At 43.9% G+C, this 16357-nt stretch overlaps 2 protein-coding genes across 2 annotated transcripts in view; one reads left to right on the forward strand and one right to left on the reverse strand.

Moving 5' to 3' along the window:
- The window catches only part of gyg1b (glycogenin 1b), a 439315-nt gene that overhangs the window by 212271 nt on the left and 210687 nt on the right, over positions 1 to 16357 (forward strand). The gene's annotated exons all lie outside the window — the stretch shown is intronic.
- The window catches only part of LOC308077546 (NACHT, LRR and PYD domains-containing protein 1-like), a gene marked incomplete at its 5' end in the record, with an annotated part of 80820 nt that continues 79399 nt past the window's right edge, over positions 14937 to 16357 (reverse strand). Inside the window, 2 exons of the mRNA XM_080418295.1 lie at positions 14937 to 15549; positions 15644 to 15676. Of these exons, the coding sequence (XP_080274421.1) occupies positions 15296 to 15549; positions 15644 to 15676 (287 nt within the window). The 3' untranslated portion in view covers positions 14937 to 15295. The remainder of the gene's footprint in view (positions 15550 to 15643; positions 15677 to 16357) is intronic.

The raw sequence follows: 16357 nt of genomic DNA on the forward strand, positions 1-16357 counted from the left end.
ATTGTCAAAATAGCCGATATACAAGCTCACAACGCCTCGAGGAATTGTGAGCTTGTAGATCGGCTATTTTTAAAAAAATGCCCAGTTTGACCCAGTTTTGGTACTAAAAAGGTCTTAAAAGATTGTCACTTTACTGTCATCTCCCCACCCCCAGTTTGGGAACTACTGCCATACAGTAGTTGCACATGCTTCAACATTCAAAGTATGAATTCATGCTTTCATTTAGAAGCCTATAACCCCTACTTGCATCATACAAACTGGTCTGAAATTGTCTAGTTTGTTGATGTAATCATGGTGTGTGTTGTACCTGTGTTCTTTTACAGCAACATGGATCCCAAAGCATACCGTGTGGTGCTTGGAGAGCATGACATCTATGAATATGGCGGCACTGAGCAGTTCATCGGTGTGGTAAAGATTATCATCCATCCGGGCTGGACAGGCGATCTCACCAACGGGTAAAAAATTGTCAAGCCACACCACTTCCCTAATGTATCTATTTCAGTGGTTCTCAAACTTTTTCATGTCAAGGACCGCCAAATGAATGCTGTGAACGTATTGACTGACAAGGCAAGAACCCAAATAAACTGGTGCTCACGGGATGAACAGAGGATAGTGAGATGTTTATATTGGGTTCCCCTAATTGCCCCCAGGTGAGGCCCAGTGGCTGACGACCTGCCCCACTCTGCCAATCACTTCCCTTCCTGGGAAAGCCCAGACAGGCAGAGTGGCCATGGTCGTGGCTGTGGACCCCCATCTGAAACGATTTAGTGTCAGGGACCCCCATACAAGATTTGTGTTGTAATTATTATTTCTTTAATATTAAAAAAAGATTTTTGGGAAATAGCAGATCTACAACCTTGTGTTGAGCAATTTCGTTGGGGGTCAGGGTTCCCTGGGGGTCCCCTGACCCCACTTTGAGAACCACTGACCTATTTAACCTTGAATATTGACTAGGAACTGCTGACAGTAAGTTGCCAAACAGAACTTCAACAGTGTCGACTATTCCCTGCTGAATAACTACCCAGCATGCTGTGTTGTTTTCCACATATTCCAACTAACTCAAGCACATCTGTTTGGCTGGAGTAGAAATCCCCAACAAGGTGCCTTTTGGTACAACTGGGTGACAAAATTGATGCAAAAAAAGGATGAGACCGAGGCACTCTTGTGGAAAAATTAAAAAGCCTTTAATAGTCTGGCTAATGCAAGGCAAGAATAAAAAATACACCTACGCATTGCGGCAACAATGCCTTCATCAGGGTGAATGAAACTAATTTTAGTGCCTTGGTCTCGTCCTTTTTTAACTCACAGTGCAATTGCAAAAGTTGTTTGTCCAGCAGGAAGATGATGTGCATTAATATACTGTCTGCTTGCCTGTTAGAAATGACATCGCTATAATGAGACTGACCGACGGCATGTATGACAACGGCTTCATTGAGTTTGCTTCCCTGCCTTATTCTGGACAAACACTGCCCGACAAGTTCACCTGTTACATCTCTGGCTGGGGCCTTCTCTACAGTAAGTATTCTGCATTTAACTTTTTCCCTCCTAATTCTTAGACGCAGTGGCTGCAGCTATTAAACAGTGTCCCTGGGTAGCAGTGTTAGAGGGGTTCAGTGTCTTGCTCAAGCACAGTTCGATACAAAGCTGGGGAGGAAGGGGCACCTGCTGGCCTAGTGGTCCACCCGCATACGCATTTGCTGGTAATCCAGCTTGACAGCGTGCCGTGGGTTCGACTCCCGATCCCTTTGCTGTATGTCACCCCCCTCCCCCACATCTCTCTCCCCATTTCCTGTCAGCCTACAAGGCACACACAAGATAGATAGATAGAAAACTTGAATATTTTATTGTTGTTTTTTAGCTGGAGGCCCCTCACCTGCCAAGCTGCAAGACGCTGCAATAAATGTGGTCGACCACGCCACCTGTTCAAGGGGTGACTGGTGGGGAAGCATTGCCCTGAAGTCCATGGTGTGCGCTGGAGGGGATGGAATCACCTCAGGCTGCCAGGTACTACTGGAGCACAACTCTCTGCATTCTAAATAGAACTGTTGTACTGATACCAGTTTGCTATAGCCTTAACCCTCTTCAACAGGGGGTCCGGGACCCCTTAGGGGTCCGCAACATTGGTGGGAAAAGTACTAAAATGTTTTACTTAAGTAAAAGTATCAATACTGCAATGTAGAGGTACTCTGTTACAAGTAAAAGTCCGGAATTCTAAATTCACTTGAGTAAAAGTATTGATATCAAAATGTACTTAAAGTACCAAAAGTAAAAGTACTAAAATGTTTGAAAATAGCAGATCTACAAGCTTACAACGCGTCGCATCGAGCTTGTAGATCGGCTATTTTCAAATAGCCTAGGTATAAAATAGGGCTAAAGTGGTTAATGTATGTTTTATTATGTAATAATTTATATCTGCAAAGTAACTAGTAACTAAAGTTTTCAAATAATCGTAGTGGAGAAAAAAGTACAATATTTGCCTCTGAGATGTAGTGGAGTAGAGGTAAAAGTATTGAAAATTGGTTCCTCAAGTTCCTCAAAATTGTACTGAAGTACAGTACTTGAGTAAATGTACTTAGTTACTTTACATCACTGATGAGTAATGTGTTCCAATGAGAACTCTTGAACTTTGCTGCAGTGAGTTGACCACAACTCTCCTTTCTTCTCAGGGTGACTCTGGTGGACCGCTGAGCTGCAAGACTGAAGGTGACGTGTTCAGAGTGCACGGTGTGGTCAGCTATGGTCCATCTGGAAACTGTAACCAGGCCACCCTTCCCACTGTCTTCACCCGAGTCTCCTATTTCCTTGACTGGATCTACTCTACCGTAAGACGTCTCTCGTTACTACATCTCTGTGATTGCTCTATTGAGCAAACGATTTATGATTTTGTTGTTTTTACGTTTTTAAACCTGGTAATTTCTCATTTGTTCCAAAAAATGCCAGTTGTCAGATCCATAAATACCATTTTCCCCTTATCTTTTTGTCTTTTGTCTTCTTTTTTTTCTCCTCTTTTTAACTTTGCAGGTAATGGAGGGGCATGCTGAGAGAGGTTGAATAAATGAATAAAGGAGTCATTAATAAAAGTTAAATGATGCAAAATAGACCATGGTTTGTCATTTCCTTCTAAGTGAACCTGTGAAATAGTAGCTGCTCCTCTCAGTGCTTTCTTCATTGGGGTCAGAACATTTTAAGGACTACACACCAAAAACTCTTGAACACAGGTGGAGCAACTACCACAGAATAAAAGGAAAATATTACAATTATGGATAGTTTTCCTCAAAATAAAACCTCTAAAATAACATTTCCCTCTGTCTGCTATAACGGTGGCTCTCAACCTTTTCAGGCCGTGACTCCCCAAAAATTATCATATTTGAGCTGGGGACCCCCCAACATAATCATATTTGAACTGGGGACCCCCCACCCAGACAAGCTCTTGGAATTGTAGGAGTTGAGGCATTACATTTAGTCTGACATGGTTCCACCATACCTGCCAACCTCAGACCGTCCGATAACAGGAGACTTTTTTCCAGGGTGGGGGGGGGGGGGGGGGGGGGCTCTTGACCATGCTGGGGGTCCACCCCAGGACATTTTGAACAGAGTAGATGTAATTTCCAGTATTCTGGTGGATTTTGGGAGTTTGACACTTTTATCTGGCTTTACTTACATAGGATCCATTAAAAAGTTAAAAGTAGCAATAAAAGAGCCATATTTAATAATAACATTTTGCTGGGGACCCCCTGGAACCCCCCCAAGGACCCCTGGGGGTCCCCGGACCCCACTTTGAGAACCAATGCTTAACATTTTTTGAAAGTCCTGAAAAGAAAACACACCATCTCCGGTTTACTTCCCATATCTGCATTGTCTCGCGTCTCGCGTAGCTATCTGCGTGAAGTGGGCGGACGCCTTTTTAGGAGACCGGAAGCAAGTTGGCGTCCGCCCACTTCACGCAGATAGCTACGCGAGACTATGCAGATACGGGAAGTAAACTGGAGATGGTGTGTCTTGCCAAATTATGTTGCGCAAGTCTTGTTTTTTTTTGTCGATCTGCTGTTTTTGCTATTTTAGAATGTTTATGCTGAAAAGTAACAGTTTTGGCCATAATGAGGTTTCCGCCCGACAGACAATATATTTATATTTATAATGTACATGCAAAATTGCTCCTATACGAAAACGTATTGTTACTGCACTGTTTCTTATTTTTATTTTCATTTGTAATAAAATGTCACTGACATCACAATTGTATTCTTCATTTCACGTATGGTCCAGTATTCCACAGATATATTGTAGAATGTAGATCTTGTAGCTTGTAGATCTGCTATTTTCACAATGTTTGCCTCTTTCCTTTTTTTCTTTTACATTTTTCACTGTCATCTGGGGACCCCCCCAAAATCATGTGGCGACCCCTTAGGTTACGGGTCCCGACCCACAGGTTGAGAACCACTGTGCTATAACGTGCATAAATAATGGAAGGATCGACGTATTTGGTAGCAGTTCTCAATTGAACCAGTAGATGACACCCTTGCTACATGTGTTGGATCAACAGCATACTGGTGGCTCCCTCCCAGACCCTATGGAAACATTCCTGGCATTCCTCTACCTCTTCATAGAATCTCAGTAATTGCTCACTAGACTCAGGACAACGTTGTGTGCTGTGCTGCGTGTTGCATCCTGGAGCTCAACACATGCAGGCCAATGAAAGGGACAGAGAGAGACCAGAGACTAGAGAAAGGGTTCCCAAACTTCTCAGGCCGCGACCCCCCAAAATTATCATATTGGAACTGGGGACCCCCACACACACCCTCACAAGCACTTGGAATTGTAGTTGAGGCACCCCCAGTTTGGGAACAATTTCCAATCCCTGTCCTTCTACCCCTTCAAGCAATGTTCGATTTGGCAAACAGTACATGAGCAGCACACTGCAGGCTACAAACAGTAACACTGTGCCAGAGGAGTGCTGTACGAAAGTGTCAAATAAAATACAATAGCCTAACTACAAGTCTTTAACAACTGTGATAAAGGTAGTTCAACAACGACCTGTCTCTTGGATCCAGTCCCAACTAGATTACTTAACTCTTTCAATGCCATGCTTATTTATGGAATTTTGGCTCTGAGTGCCACAGCAAAATTCATTGTAAAAAAAGTGCTTAGGAGCCGAGATACAGCCTTTTTCAGTAAGTAGTTAAACAAAGAGTGAATGGAGCAGCAAATCTTCAAATCATCATATCTTGGGTTCTGAACATGTTTTTTTTTTTTTCATGACGTCTTAGACGTCATGTGGCGCTCAGGGCGTCAGGCCACGTGACGTCTTAGACGTCATGTGGCACTGAATGAGTTGTTAAAGAGGTCCTCACCCCGGTTGGTGCATCCCTACTCGATATGATCAACATGTCTCTGGTGACGGGCTACGTACCACAGTCCTTTAAGGTAGCTGTCATCAAACCTCTCCTCATTTGGTTGGCATTAAGGGTGCTGCATTGAACTGGTTTGAGTCTTATCAGATTTCAGTTTGTAAGCGTTAACGATACACCTTCATTACGTGAAAAAGTTAAATACAGAGTCCCACAAGGCTCTGTACTTGGACCAATACTATTTACTCTATATGCTTCCTTTAGGTGAGATCATTAGGAAACACTCTATACATTTCCACTGTTCTGCAGATGATACACAATTATATCTATCGATGAAGCCAGATGAAACAGATCAACTGGCTAAACTTCAAGCATGTCTTATAGACATCAAGAGTTGGATGACCCGTAATTACCTACTCCTCAACTCGGAGTTATTGTACTTGGCCCTAAACACCTCAGAGATAAATTAGCCGATGAGAGTTTTACCCTAGATGGTATTACCTTGACCTCCAGGGCCACTGTAAAGAATCTGGGAGTCACGTTTGACCAAGATATGTCCTTTCAGTCCCACATAAAACAAATTTCAAGAACTGCCTTTTTTCACCTGCGTAATATTGCAAAAGTTAGGCACATTCTTTCCCAAAATGATGCAGAAAAATGTGTTCACGCATTTGTTATTTCTAGGCTGGACTATTGCAATGCTTTATTATCAGGCTGCCCAAGTAAGTCCCTAAATAGCTTGCAGCTAGTCCAGAATGCCGCTGCACGCATACTGACAGGAACCAAAAGAAGAGATCATATCACTCCTTCATTGGCCTCTTTGCACTGGCTCCCGGTTAAATACTCCCGGTTAAATACAGAATAGAGTTCTCCTCACATACAAGGCTCTTGTCGTGTATGATGAGGCATTAAACTGCGCGTTACCAGCAGGCTTGTAGTTGTAATAAAGAAGAGGAGAAGAAGAGAGACGTCAGGTTTCCAGGTTCCAGAATCATTCAGTGTGTTTATTCAGCAACAAACAGCATAACAGAGAACCAGGGAGCCGAAGCTCCCCGACAGCCTCACGTCGTGTGAGACAGTACTAACTAGTCATTTTACAGTCACTCTTTTATACACTTGTAGGTAGCTAACATTAGAATGCATGTGGGGTGGGGGTCAATGAGAGCCCCCACCTGTTGATGGCTGACCTGATTAGCAGCTGAATGCCAAGAAGCCAGACCTGGTGTCTCCAGGTTAAACAATGGAGATGTCACCCCAGGGCAGAGTCCCTGAATAGCAGATGCTAGCCAGGCTGGATCTGAGTAAACAACACATTCTTATATTCTCTTACTTAGTATAATAACTTAGTAACATTTCTTTATTTATTTTATTATTTATTATTATTTCTCATACAGTTGAATTACACTCACCAAGCCGATAACACCCCCCTCCCCCCCGCCGAGCAACCAAAATATAAACCATTTAATTACATATGATAACTACCAACGGAAGTGCCCACATTGATAACAGAAGGACAGTGTACCCTCAATGAAATAATAAATCACAAAGTAAACCCACATTAAATACAAGAGACCAGAAAGTGAAACAACTAAATCCTCACGTCACACTTTTACTCACGGCAACACAACGCTCCGTAGTTTAAACCACTTTATCACCAAAATACAACCTCTCGTCCCATATGTTCAGTGTTCCCGTCCGATAATGCTGCTTTTGTCGCCTCTAACTCAATGTCCACGCACGTCAGCAGAAAAGCTGAGCGCAGGTCCAGGTGGTTCCATTGTCCTCCAGCCAAAAGAGAGCCGCTGTTCACACACCACCTCCCCCCACGGATAACTTCGACACAGAAAGTTTTCCGCTCCGCCGCCTCCACAGCCAAGCGCCCCGTCGAGTAGAGTAGTGGTGTAGCCATCCGAGATCAGGTCATGAGGCGGTCGTGCAGTCATCACAGCGTCCCCGCTGGAAGCCCTTCATCGTAGGTCGCGCTGACGTCTCCAAGGCTTGCTTCGCGGTGGTCCTCCCCGTCGTAGGAAGACACTTATGGATCCAATCCGCCTCACCGGCCCGCTCCCGCGGCCACCCCAAAATACACAGGTTCTTTAATCGAAGCACACACTCGTAGAAGTGAGCACAACGATGGAGCTGGCTCGCCATTTGTCGTGTATGATGAGGCATTAAACTGCGCGTTATCAGCAGGCTTGTAGTTGTAATAAAGAAGAGGAGAAGAAGAGAGACGTCAGGTTTCCAGGTTCCAGAATGAACCTGCTGTTGCTGAATAAACATTCAGCAACAAACAGCATAACAGAGAACCAGGGAGCCGAAGCTCCCCGACAGCCTCACGTCGTGTGAGACAGTACTAACTAGTCATTTTACATTTTACACTCTTTTATACACTTGTAGGTAGCTAACATTAGAATGCATGTGGGGTGGGGGTCAATGAGAGCCCCCACCTGTTGATGGCTGACCTGATTAGCAGCTGAATGCCAAGAAGCCAGACCTGGCGTGTCCAGGTTAAACGATGGAGATGTCACCCCAGGGCAGAGTCCCTGAATAGCAGATGCTAGCCAGGCTGGATCTGAGTAAACAACACATTCTTATATTCTCTTACTTAGTATAATAACTTAGTATCATTTCTTTATATGTTTTGACTTGCACACTGTTCATATACCACACTCTCAATGGACAGGCACCAGTCGAGCCCTATAAACCAGCCAGAACACCATTGCGTCCACAGTATGAAAAAATGCTTACGGCTCCAGGAAACCCCAAAAAAGCTAGAACAGGAGGCAGAGCATTTAAGTTTCAGGCACCTCAGTTGTGGAACCTTCTCCCAGTCTCAGTCTGTGAAGCAGACACCTTCCTCTATGATAAAGCCTATAGCCGAAGTGTATAGACTCAGTCACCCTATAGTCATCCTCTCTCCCCTCTCCCTCCCCACCTCCCCCGCTCTCTCCTCTCTCCTCTCTCCTCCTGTCCTCTCTCTTCTCGTCATCCCTTTTGGTTGTGTGGGTTTGTGTCCCACTGGTACAATCGTAATTAACACTGTACGAATTCACGCTCTAGTAAGGCCTGCCACTAATTCTACACCCGGGGACCCGCTCCCCGGAGTTTCTTTTATCTCCCACGTCGCAGTTCCATGGACTGTCACTACGGACCCCCAGCTGCGGCTCAAGACTATGACTGCGGACCGGGCCTCTCCATGGAGCACGACCGTGGATTTCTACTACATTACACTATACCACTACACTATACTGTATATTATCATAACATTCTTATATTATACCATTATATACTGTATACACATTATTGTTGTACTATATTATATTATCATATACTATCTTACACTATTATATTTGCTACTATTGTTATTGTTACTACTTCTATCTCTTTCTGTCTCTCCTCTGTCTCTCCCTCTCTCTCTCTTTTTTCCCCCCGACACGGTCGAGGCAGAAGGCCCCCACCCTAGAGCCTAGGGTCTGCCTGACGTTTCTTCCAGTTAGGGGGGGAGTTTTTTGTTGCCACTGTCGCAAAATTGCTTGCTCAGGGTGGGACTGTCGGGTCTCTTCTCTACATGTAAAGTGTCTTGAGACAACTTGTTGTGATTTGACACTTTAATAAAATTGAATTGAATTGAATTTAATTACCTACACACGAAAGAAAACAAAATACAACTGCTGACCTCCTTATCAGAAAAACAAAGCTCAAACAATATAATCAAAACAGTCCCCCCCCCCCATTTCTTAGCTGAGAACAATAGAGCACGAGAGATGGCAACAGTAATCGGCAGAGGGTCGAGCTAGGATCGAACTGTAAGCATCTAGATCTGCATATTAGATCAAGTGTTGCAGAGATCGGATACTACATGTCTGTTCGGCTTCACTATGAGGTTGCTAATCTCCGCCATTTATGTAAAAATACATAAATTGCCTGTCTTATCAAGTGTGTTTCAAGTATTGACAGCTGACAGTTGACAGTACAGTTAGTGGGGGAGTGGTTAGGGGCGTGGTTAGGGGTGGAGTTAACTACTGTGTCCCCATTTTCACACCCATTTTCTGGGCCCCGGAGGTGTTAAAATTGAGAAATCTTTGGAGGGTATTTTCTATGCTTTGGGGTTTCTGGTTCAACAAGTTTCAAATGATCATATCTTCTTCAAATATTGTCCAATTTCAATGAATGATACATCATATGAAATTACCATGGCCCTGTTGGGTCTCAAACCAATGTACCCGATCACATTTTTGTCCTTTTTGTGTCGTTATTTTACAATCTAAATGATCCTGGCAAAATGCATAGGTTACAATGTACAAGTCTGAACTGTAGACCAAATCATTTCGTCACAAAAATAAGTCACATCTTATACAAGGGTTAGATTTATTTATTACAATTCTTTTTCCGATATACGCTTACAGCCTGATGATTAATGAAACACAGCAGATATTGGTAAACATTTTAAATGTTCTGCACATGAAAAATATAAACAAATGTGAGGAAGGCTCAGTGTCTCTCTGTCTGCATTTATGTTCCAATAATATTGTACATTATCCCATATGCTTCCATTAATTTGATTTACATAATGTATGCTTCCATTCATTTGATTTACATAATGTATGCTTCCATTCATTTAATTGACATAATGTATGCTTCCATTCATTTAATTGACATAATGTATGCTTCCATTCATTTAATTGACATAATGTATGCTTCCATTCATTTAATTGACATAATGTATGCTTCCAGAATCAGAATCAGAATCAGAATCAGTTTTATTGTCACATCACAGGTTTACAAGGTAAAAAAGTGGGTGAAATTCTTTTTTGTACATCGTTCCCATCGCAACGTTAGTTTCCATAGAAAGAAGAGGGGGGGGGGAGAAGAAGAGGGTGGGGGGCAGGTGGGAAGGAGATCAAAAACAAGAGAGCAACAGAAGGCCAGACAAGTTATCTACATATTTACAAATTACCTGAGATAATAAATAAAACTAAAAAAACTAAACTAAGGTGCCTGAGCATAGCAGCAATGTATTGTACTGTGCATGTTATACTTATACTGTGCATGATAGACAAGGACGTTAAGGTGCTTAAGGAGCACAATAAAAAGACCCAAAAAAAGTCAGTGCGTTATACAAGGGATTAAGGTGCAAAAGGTCAGTGCGTGTCCACCTAGAGTGGACTGACCCTAGTATAATCCGCATGTAGCTCCATGAGGGAGTGCAACAAAAAGTCATTTGTACCTGGTGTAGTCCACAGGTGTGTCCGAGGGGGGGGCTAAAGTCCAAGTCATTGTCCCTGGTATAATCCACAGGTGTGTTCAGGAAGAGCCAGAAAAGTCTGCGCCGCCTGCTGTCAGGCTGCTGAACTCATCCAGGCTTATGCCCCATTCAGCATTCTGACAGCGGCTGGATTGAAACTACACCAAAATCTGGTGGTGGAACTCTTGATACTGCGGTAGAGCCCCTTGCCCGGTCGCGGTCGTTGTAGGGGGTTGAACAGTCTATGACTTGGGTGGTGCTTGTCCTTGATGATGCGCTTGGCTTTGACCACGCACCGCTTTTTGTACAGTTCCTGGAGCGCTGGGAGCTCGATTCCCATTATCCGCTCTGCCGATCGCACTACTCGTTGTAGGCTGACCTTTTCTCGGGCAGTGCAGTTCCCGTACCAGGCCGTGACACAGCCTGTTAGGATGCCTTCGACAGAACTGTTGTAGTACAGCCTGAGGATGCGACGTCCTACTCCGAGCTTCTTCAGGCGGCGGAGCCAGTACAGTCGCTGCTGAGCCTTTTTCCTCACGTGTGTGGAGTGCGTCTCCCATTTGAGGTCCTCCTCGATGTGTACTCCGAGGAACTTGAACTCGCTGACCCTTTCCACTGCAGCACCGTCGATGAGGATGGGCGCATGGTCTCTCCGCGGCCTCCTGAAGTCCACGATCAGTTCTTTGGTCTTGTCGACGTTAAGAGAGAGGTTGTTCTCACGGCACCAGTGTGCCAGTGATTTGATCTCCTCTCTGTAGTCAGACTCGTCGTTGTTGACGATTCGGCCTATCACTGTCGTGTCGTCCGCGTACTTTATGATGGTGTTGGAGACATGTGTGGCTATGCAGTCATACGTGTACAGGGAGTAGAGGAGAGGGCTCAGCACGCATCCCTGGGGTGCTCCGGTGTTGAGGGTCAGGGGGTCGGATGTGATGCTGCCCATTCTCACCACCTGATGTCGGTTGGACAAGAAGTCCTGTATCCAGTCGCACATGCTTGGGTGTAGCCCTAGGTGTCTGAGCTTTTTGTCAAGTATTGCTGGGACAATGGTGTTGAATGCTGAGCTGTAGTCCACGAACAGCATACGTACATATTTGTCCTTCAGCAGCTTGTTGTCCATGTGCGAGAGGACGGTGTGGAGAGCCATGGCAATAGCGTCGTCGGTGGATCTGTTTTTGCGGTATGCATACTGCCACGGATCCAGCGAGGCAGGTAGCGTGGAGCTGATGTATTCCCTCACCAGTTTCTCGAAACACTTGCTGACGATCGGGGTGAGAGCAACAGGTCTCCAGTCGTTCAGGCATGTCACTTTGGCCTTTTTGGGAATGGGCACAATGGTTGACATTTTGAACCCTGCAGGGACCACAGCCAGGGAGAGGGAGAGGTTAAAGATGTCAGCGAAGACACCCGCCAGCTGGTCTGCACATGTCTTAAGGACCCGGCCTGGAATCCCATCAGGTCCGGCTGCCTTGTGGATGTTGACCCGTGTGAAGGCTGTACGCACTTCTCTCTCCGAGATGGTTAGAGGAGGGTTCTCCTCTGCTGGTGCTGCTGATGGCCCCGCTTGGCTGCCGCGGTTGGAGCTGATCTCAAACCGGCCGTAGAAAGTGTTCAGTTCGTTGGGGAGGGAGGCAGGCGGGTTCACCTCGCTTCTGGTTCTTGTTTTGCAGTCTGTCAAGGTGTGTACTGCCTGCCATGTGCTCCTGATGTCGCCACTGCTGAGTTTGTCTTGCATCTTTTTTGTGTAGGCCTTTTTCGCCTTCCTGATGGCGCTGTTTAGGGCCGCGCGCGTCGTGTTGCGCGTTTCCACGTCGCCAGATTTGAAACCAGCGTCCCGTTCATGCAGATGTGCACGTACTCCGCTGTCCATCCATGGTTTCTGATTGGGATAGATCCGAACTGTCTTTTTTGGGACTATGTCATCTATGCACTTGCTGATAAAGCCAGTGACTGAGTCTGAGAGTTCGTTGATGTTATTCCCAGCGGCGTTCTTAAACATCCCCCAGTCAGTCTGGTAGAAGCAGGATTGTAGCATAGCGTCTGTGTCCTCAGACCAGATTCGGATTTCCTTCTCAACGACCGGCTCCCTTTTTAGCCTCTGTTTGTAGGCAGGTAGCAGCTGGATGGCGTCGTGGTCAGAGCTTCCTAGCGGTGGGCGGCGGAGAGCTTTGTATCCATCCTTGAAGGGCGTGTAGCAGTGGTCAAGAATATTGTCACCACGGGTACTGCAGGCGACATGCTGGTGGAATTTGGGAAAGACCTTTTTTAAGTCTGTCCGGTTGAAGTCGCCTAGGCAGATGACTGCGCAGTCCGGGTGGCGATTTTCTTGTGCACTGATCGCCTGGTGTAATTCCCTCATAGCTGTGTCCTTATTAGCTCCAGGATGAATGTAAACAACGGCTACAATCACGATGCTGAAGTCGCGTGGTAGGTAGAAAGGACGGCAGGCTATGATTAAAAGTTCAAGGTCTGGTGAGCAGTGACTGTCTAGGATTTTAACATCTTTGCACCAGTTGTTGTTGATCAAGGCACAAACTCCCCCCCCACGTTGCTTACCGCTCAGTACAGGGTCTCTGTCTTTCCTATACGCGGTGAAGCCAGGAGGAGTGATAGAAGAATCAGATGCTAACTCCGTTAGCCACGTCTCTGTTAGCACAACAACACAGGTCCTCCTCGTCTCTGCGTTGTATTTAACGCGCGCCAGTAAGTCGTCCATAGTGGTCACTGTTCTTGATTCACACAGAGATCTAACGTTCGCTAGCAGGATTGAAGGCAGTGCAGGTTTATATCCACGTTTTGTTGTTCTTACGAGAAGACCCGCTCTAGTGCCTCGCCGCCACGGTCTTTTTCGACGGGGGTATGTTGTTGATCCGGCCGGAACAAAGGGTACCCCACCCCCCCCCCAGCCGAGCGGGAGGTTTTCGGCAAAAAAGTCCGGAATTCTGTGTGTAATCGCTGTGCTGATGTCCATAAGTGCTTGTCTGTCATAACTCCTTAGACACGCGACGGTGTAGGGAAAAAAGAGAAGGCTAAAAAATACTAAAAAGATGGAAAAACGTTGCGATGCTACGGAGCTTGTACGAATGCGGCCGTCTTTCATGGCGCTTCCGGTTGCACATTCACATGCGCTTCCATTCATTTAATTGACATAATGTATGCTTCCATTCATTTAATTGACATAATGTATGCTTCCATTCATTTAATTGACATAATGTATGCTTCCATTCATTTCATTTACATAATGTATGCTTCCATTCATTTCATTTACATAATGTATGCTTCCATTCATTTAATTGACGTAATGTATGCTTCCATTCATTTAATTGACATAATGTATGCTTCCATTCATTTAATTTACATTATACTTAAATTCATTTGATTGACATTAGGACAAATGTGACCAAATTTGGTTGGCGTTGAGTCATCTATTATGTTTTCATTTTCATTTTTTCATGTCAAATGAAAGCAGAGAATCATAGCAAAAATAATGATATATTGGTTAATAAGATTGAGTGAATAGTTTTGAAACTACGGCTTATAGAACTGAAGTGAAGTTAAAGGTAGGGTAAGTGATATTTTTTGGTTAAAACAAAAAGTATTTTGTTAAATGGTTAAAGCACAAAGTAATCATTGCTATAGAGTAGCACTATATTCTGATAGTAATCATTGCTATAGAGTGTTTGTTCAGTAACAGGAGTCTCCTCGTCTCTCCAGCTCTTTAATAAACACAAAATACATTTTTCGGTAGGTGTCAAAATTTCAGCCAATCAGGAGAAAGTACCAATTTTTAAGCTTCATTTATATAGTGTTCCAGTTCCAATTTTGCATGCTCATTTCTTAGTGTCATCACTTCCAATTTCACTTGTTTAATCTATATCCTGATTGAGTTCTCTATCCTGATTGGATAAAATTGGAAATGAAACTGAAACTGAAACGAAAATGCATTTTCTGTTTTATAAAGAGCTGGAGAGACAAGGAGACTCCTTTAACTGAACAAACACTCTATAGCAATGATTACTATCAGAATATAGAGCTATTTAACACTTATTTTAACCAAAGAAAATCACTTACCCTACCTTTAAGTAGAGATACACCACTTGAATGGCTTTCATTCAGAGCGCAGTACTACTGGGCTATCAATCCCATCATGCATAGCGGGGGATGTATTTCCATTGTTTACAAGGCTCTCTTTGTTCTGTATGCTCTCTGAGACCAAGCGTTTGCCACTGCCCCCTGCTGGAACCGGCTGGAACCAGTGGCCCAGGAGGACTAACATAGATTCATTTTCACAACAGTTTTGACAAACTATGATTGTTAATACATCTTTCTTTGAGATTTACATTAGACACAAGCCAACAGACTAGTGATACTTTCAAAACAATCGGGTAGAAATGGCGGATTTACAGCGATGTTGCTATGTTTGGATGGAAACTGAGGACTTGGTAAGCAGTGCTAGCAGTTGCTAGCTCTAAATGATATCTTAACTACATGTTTATGCATTTATTTCATATTTACATGGTGTTTTAAGCTCTGACATTTATGTCAGACATACTCTAGTATGTGAAGAGTCTAACTGGGTTATAAACTCATTTTGGATTAAAACAAAGTTTTTGTCTCCCAGACCAAAACAGTCACAAATCTGTAACTCTGGGTAGGCCTGTAACTCTCCATGCAGGTCCACCCACCGTAGATCCGCCCCATGGTATTATCCCAGACCCAGCTCCTTCATGACCAACTCCTCGTATGTGTGAAGAGCTTTGAACAAGGCCTCTGCTGCTGCAGTGGTGGTCACACTGCCAAGGATCCTCCTCATGCGTGCTTGGGGTGTGAGCTCAGCTTCGATGTTGTCGGCCATTTCAGGATTGAACCCACTACTTCGCAGAGCATCAACGATGGGCTCAACATTCTTCACCTTGTTGACTAAAGCCTCCCGATATTTTTTCAATAAATCCTGTTTATCTGTGTGCAAATCAAAGGATAACATACTGTAAATGAACTGTCTTAAGATTGTTGACAGAAAGAAAAAACATACATGAAGATAATGGGTGTGTACCTGGAACAGAAAGCCTGGGGTTCATTCTCAGTCCTGTGGATGACAGAATTGAAAGCCTTTACTGCAGAGTTTACACACATGATTTGTATTATATTTCAATATTAATCTGAATAAATAGCATCTAATCATATAACATTATTTTAGTCATCAAAGTAGCAGCTGGCTGAACAATTATGGATAGAATCATAATTGTGATTATTTAGTTTAATAATGTAAATAATCGATCTATAAATGCAAAAACCTCTGTGTGTAACTTTCCCCAGCATAACTAAAGAACTGTACGACCAATCTACCTCAAACTTGGCTTGTTTGCCTCAGTGTGTTGAGCTGAGTGGGAAGTCAGAGAACACAAATAATCTGTCTGTCTGTCTGTCTGTCTGTCTGTCTGTCTGTCTAACCGGGTGGGGGCATCGTTCCCAATGGGCATTGGTCTATTTTCTTTTTTCTCTCGCTTTAAGTCTTTGTTGTTCATTGTGCGTATTAGAGCCATATCTTTGGTCAGAAACGCTGAAAAACAATCCTAGTTTTAAAACAAAATCATCATGTTTATTCTTGGGTCTGTGATTTTTTGTTTTTAACTCAATTATATCTAAACATTTAGTTGTGCATAGGACATGTAGTGCAGTAAAAGTGAAGTGAATAACGTTGTTATGTTTGGGTCATACACATCTTTGACTTTTATAGAGTATACATTTAAATGGTGCAGATTAGTAG

Source organism: Gymnoscopelus braueri, assembly GCF_963280865.1.
Source record: "Gymnoscopelus braueri genome assembly, chromosome: 21".
In the NCBI taxonomy this organism is placed as follows: domain Eukaryota; kingdom Metazoa; phylum Chordata; class Actinopteri; order Myctophiformes; family Myctophidae; genus Gymnoscopelus; species Gymnoscopelus braueri.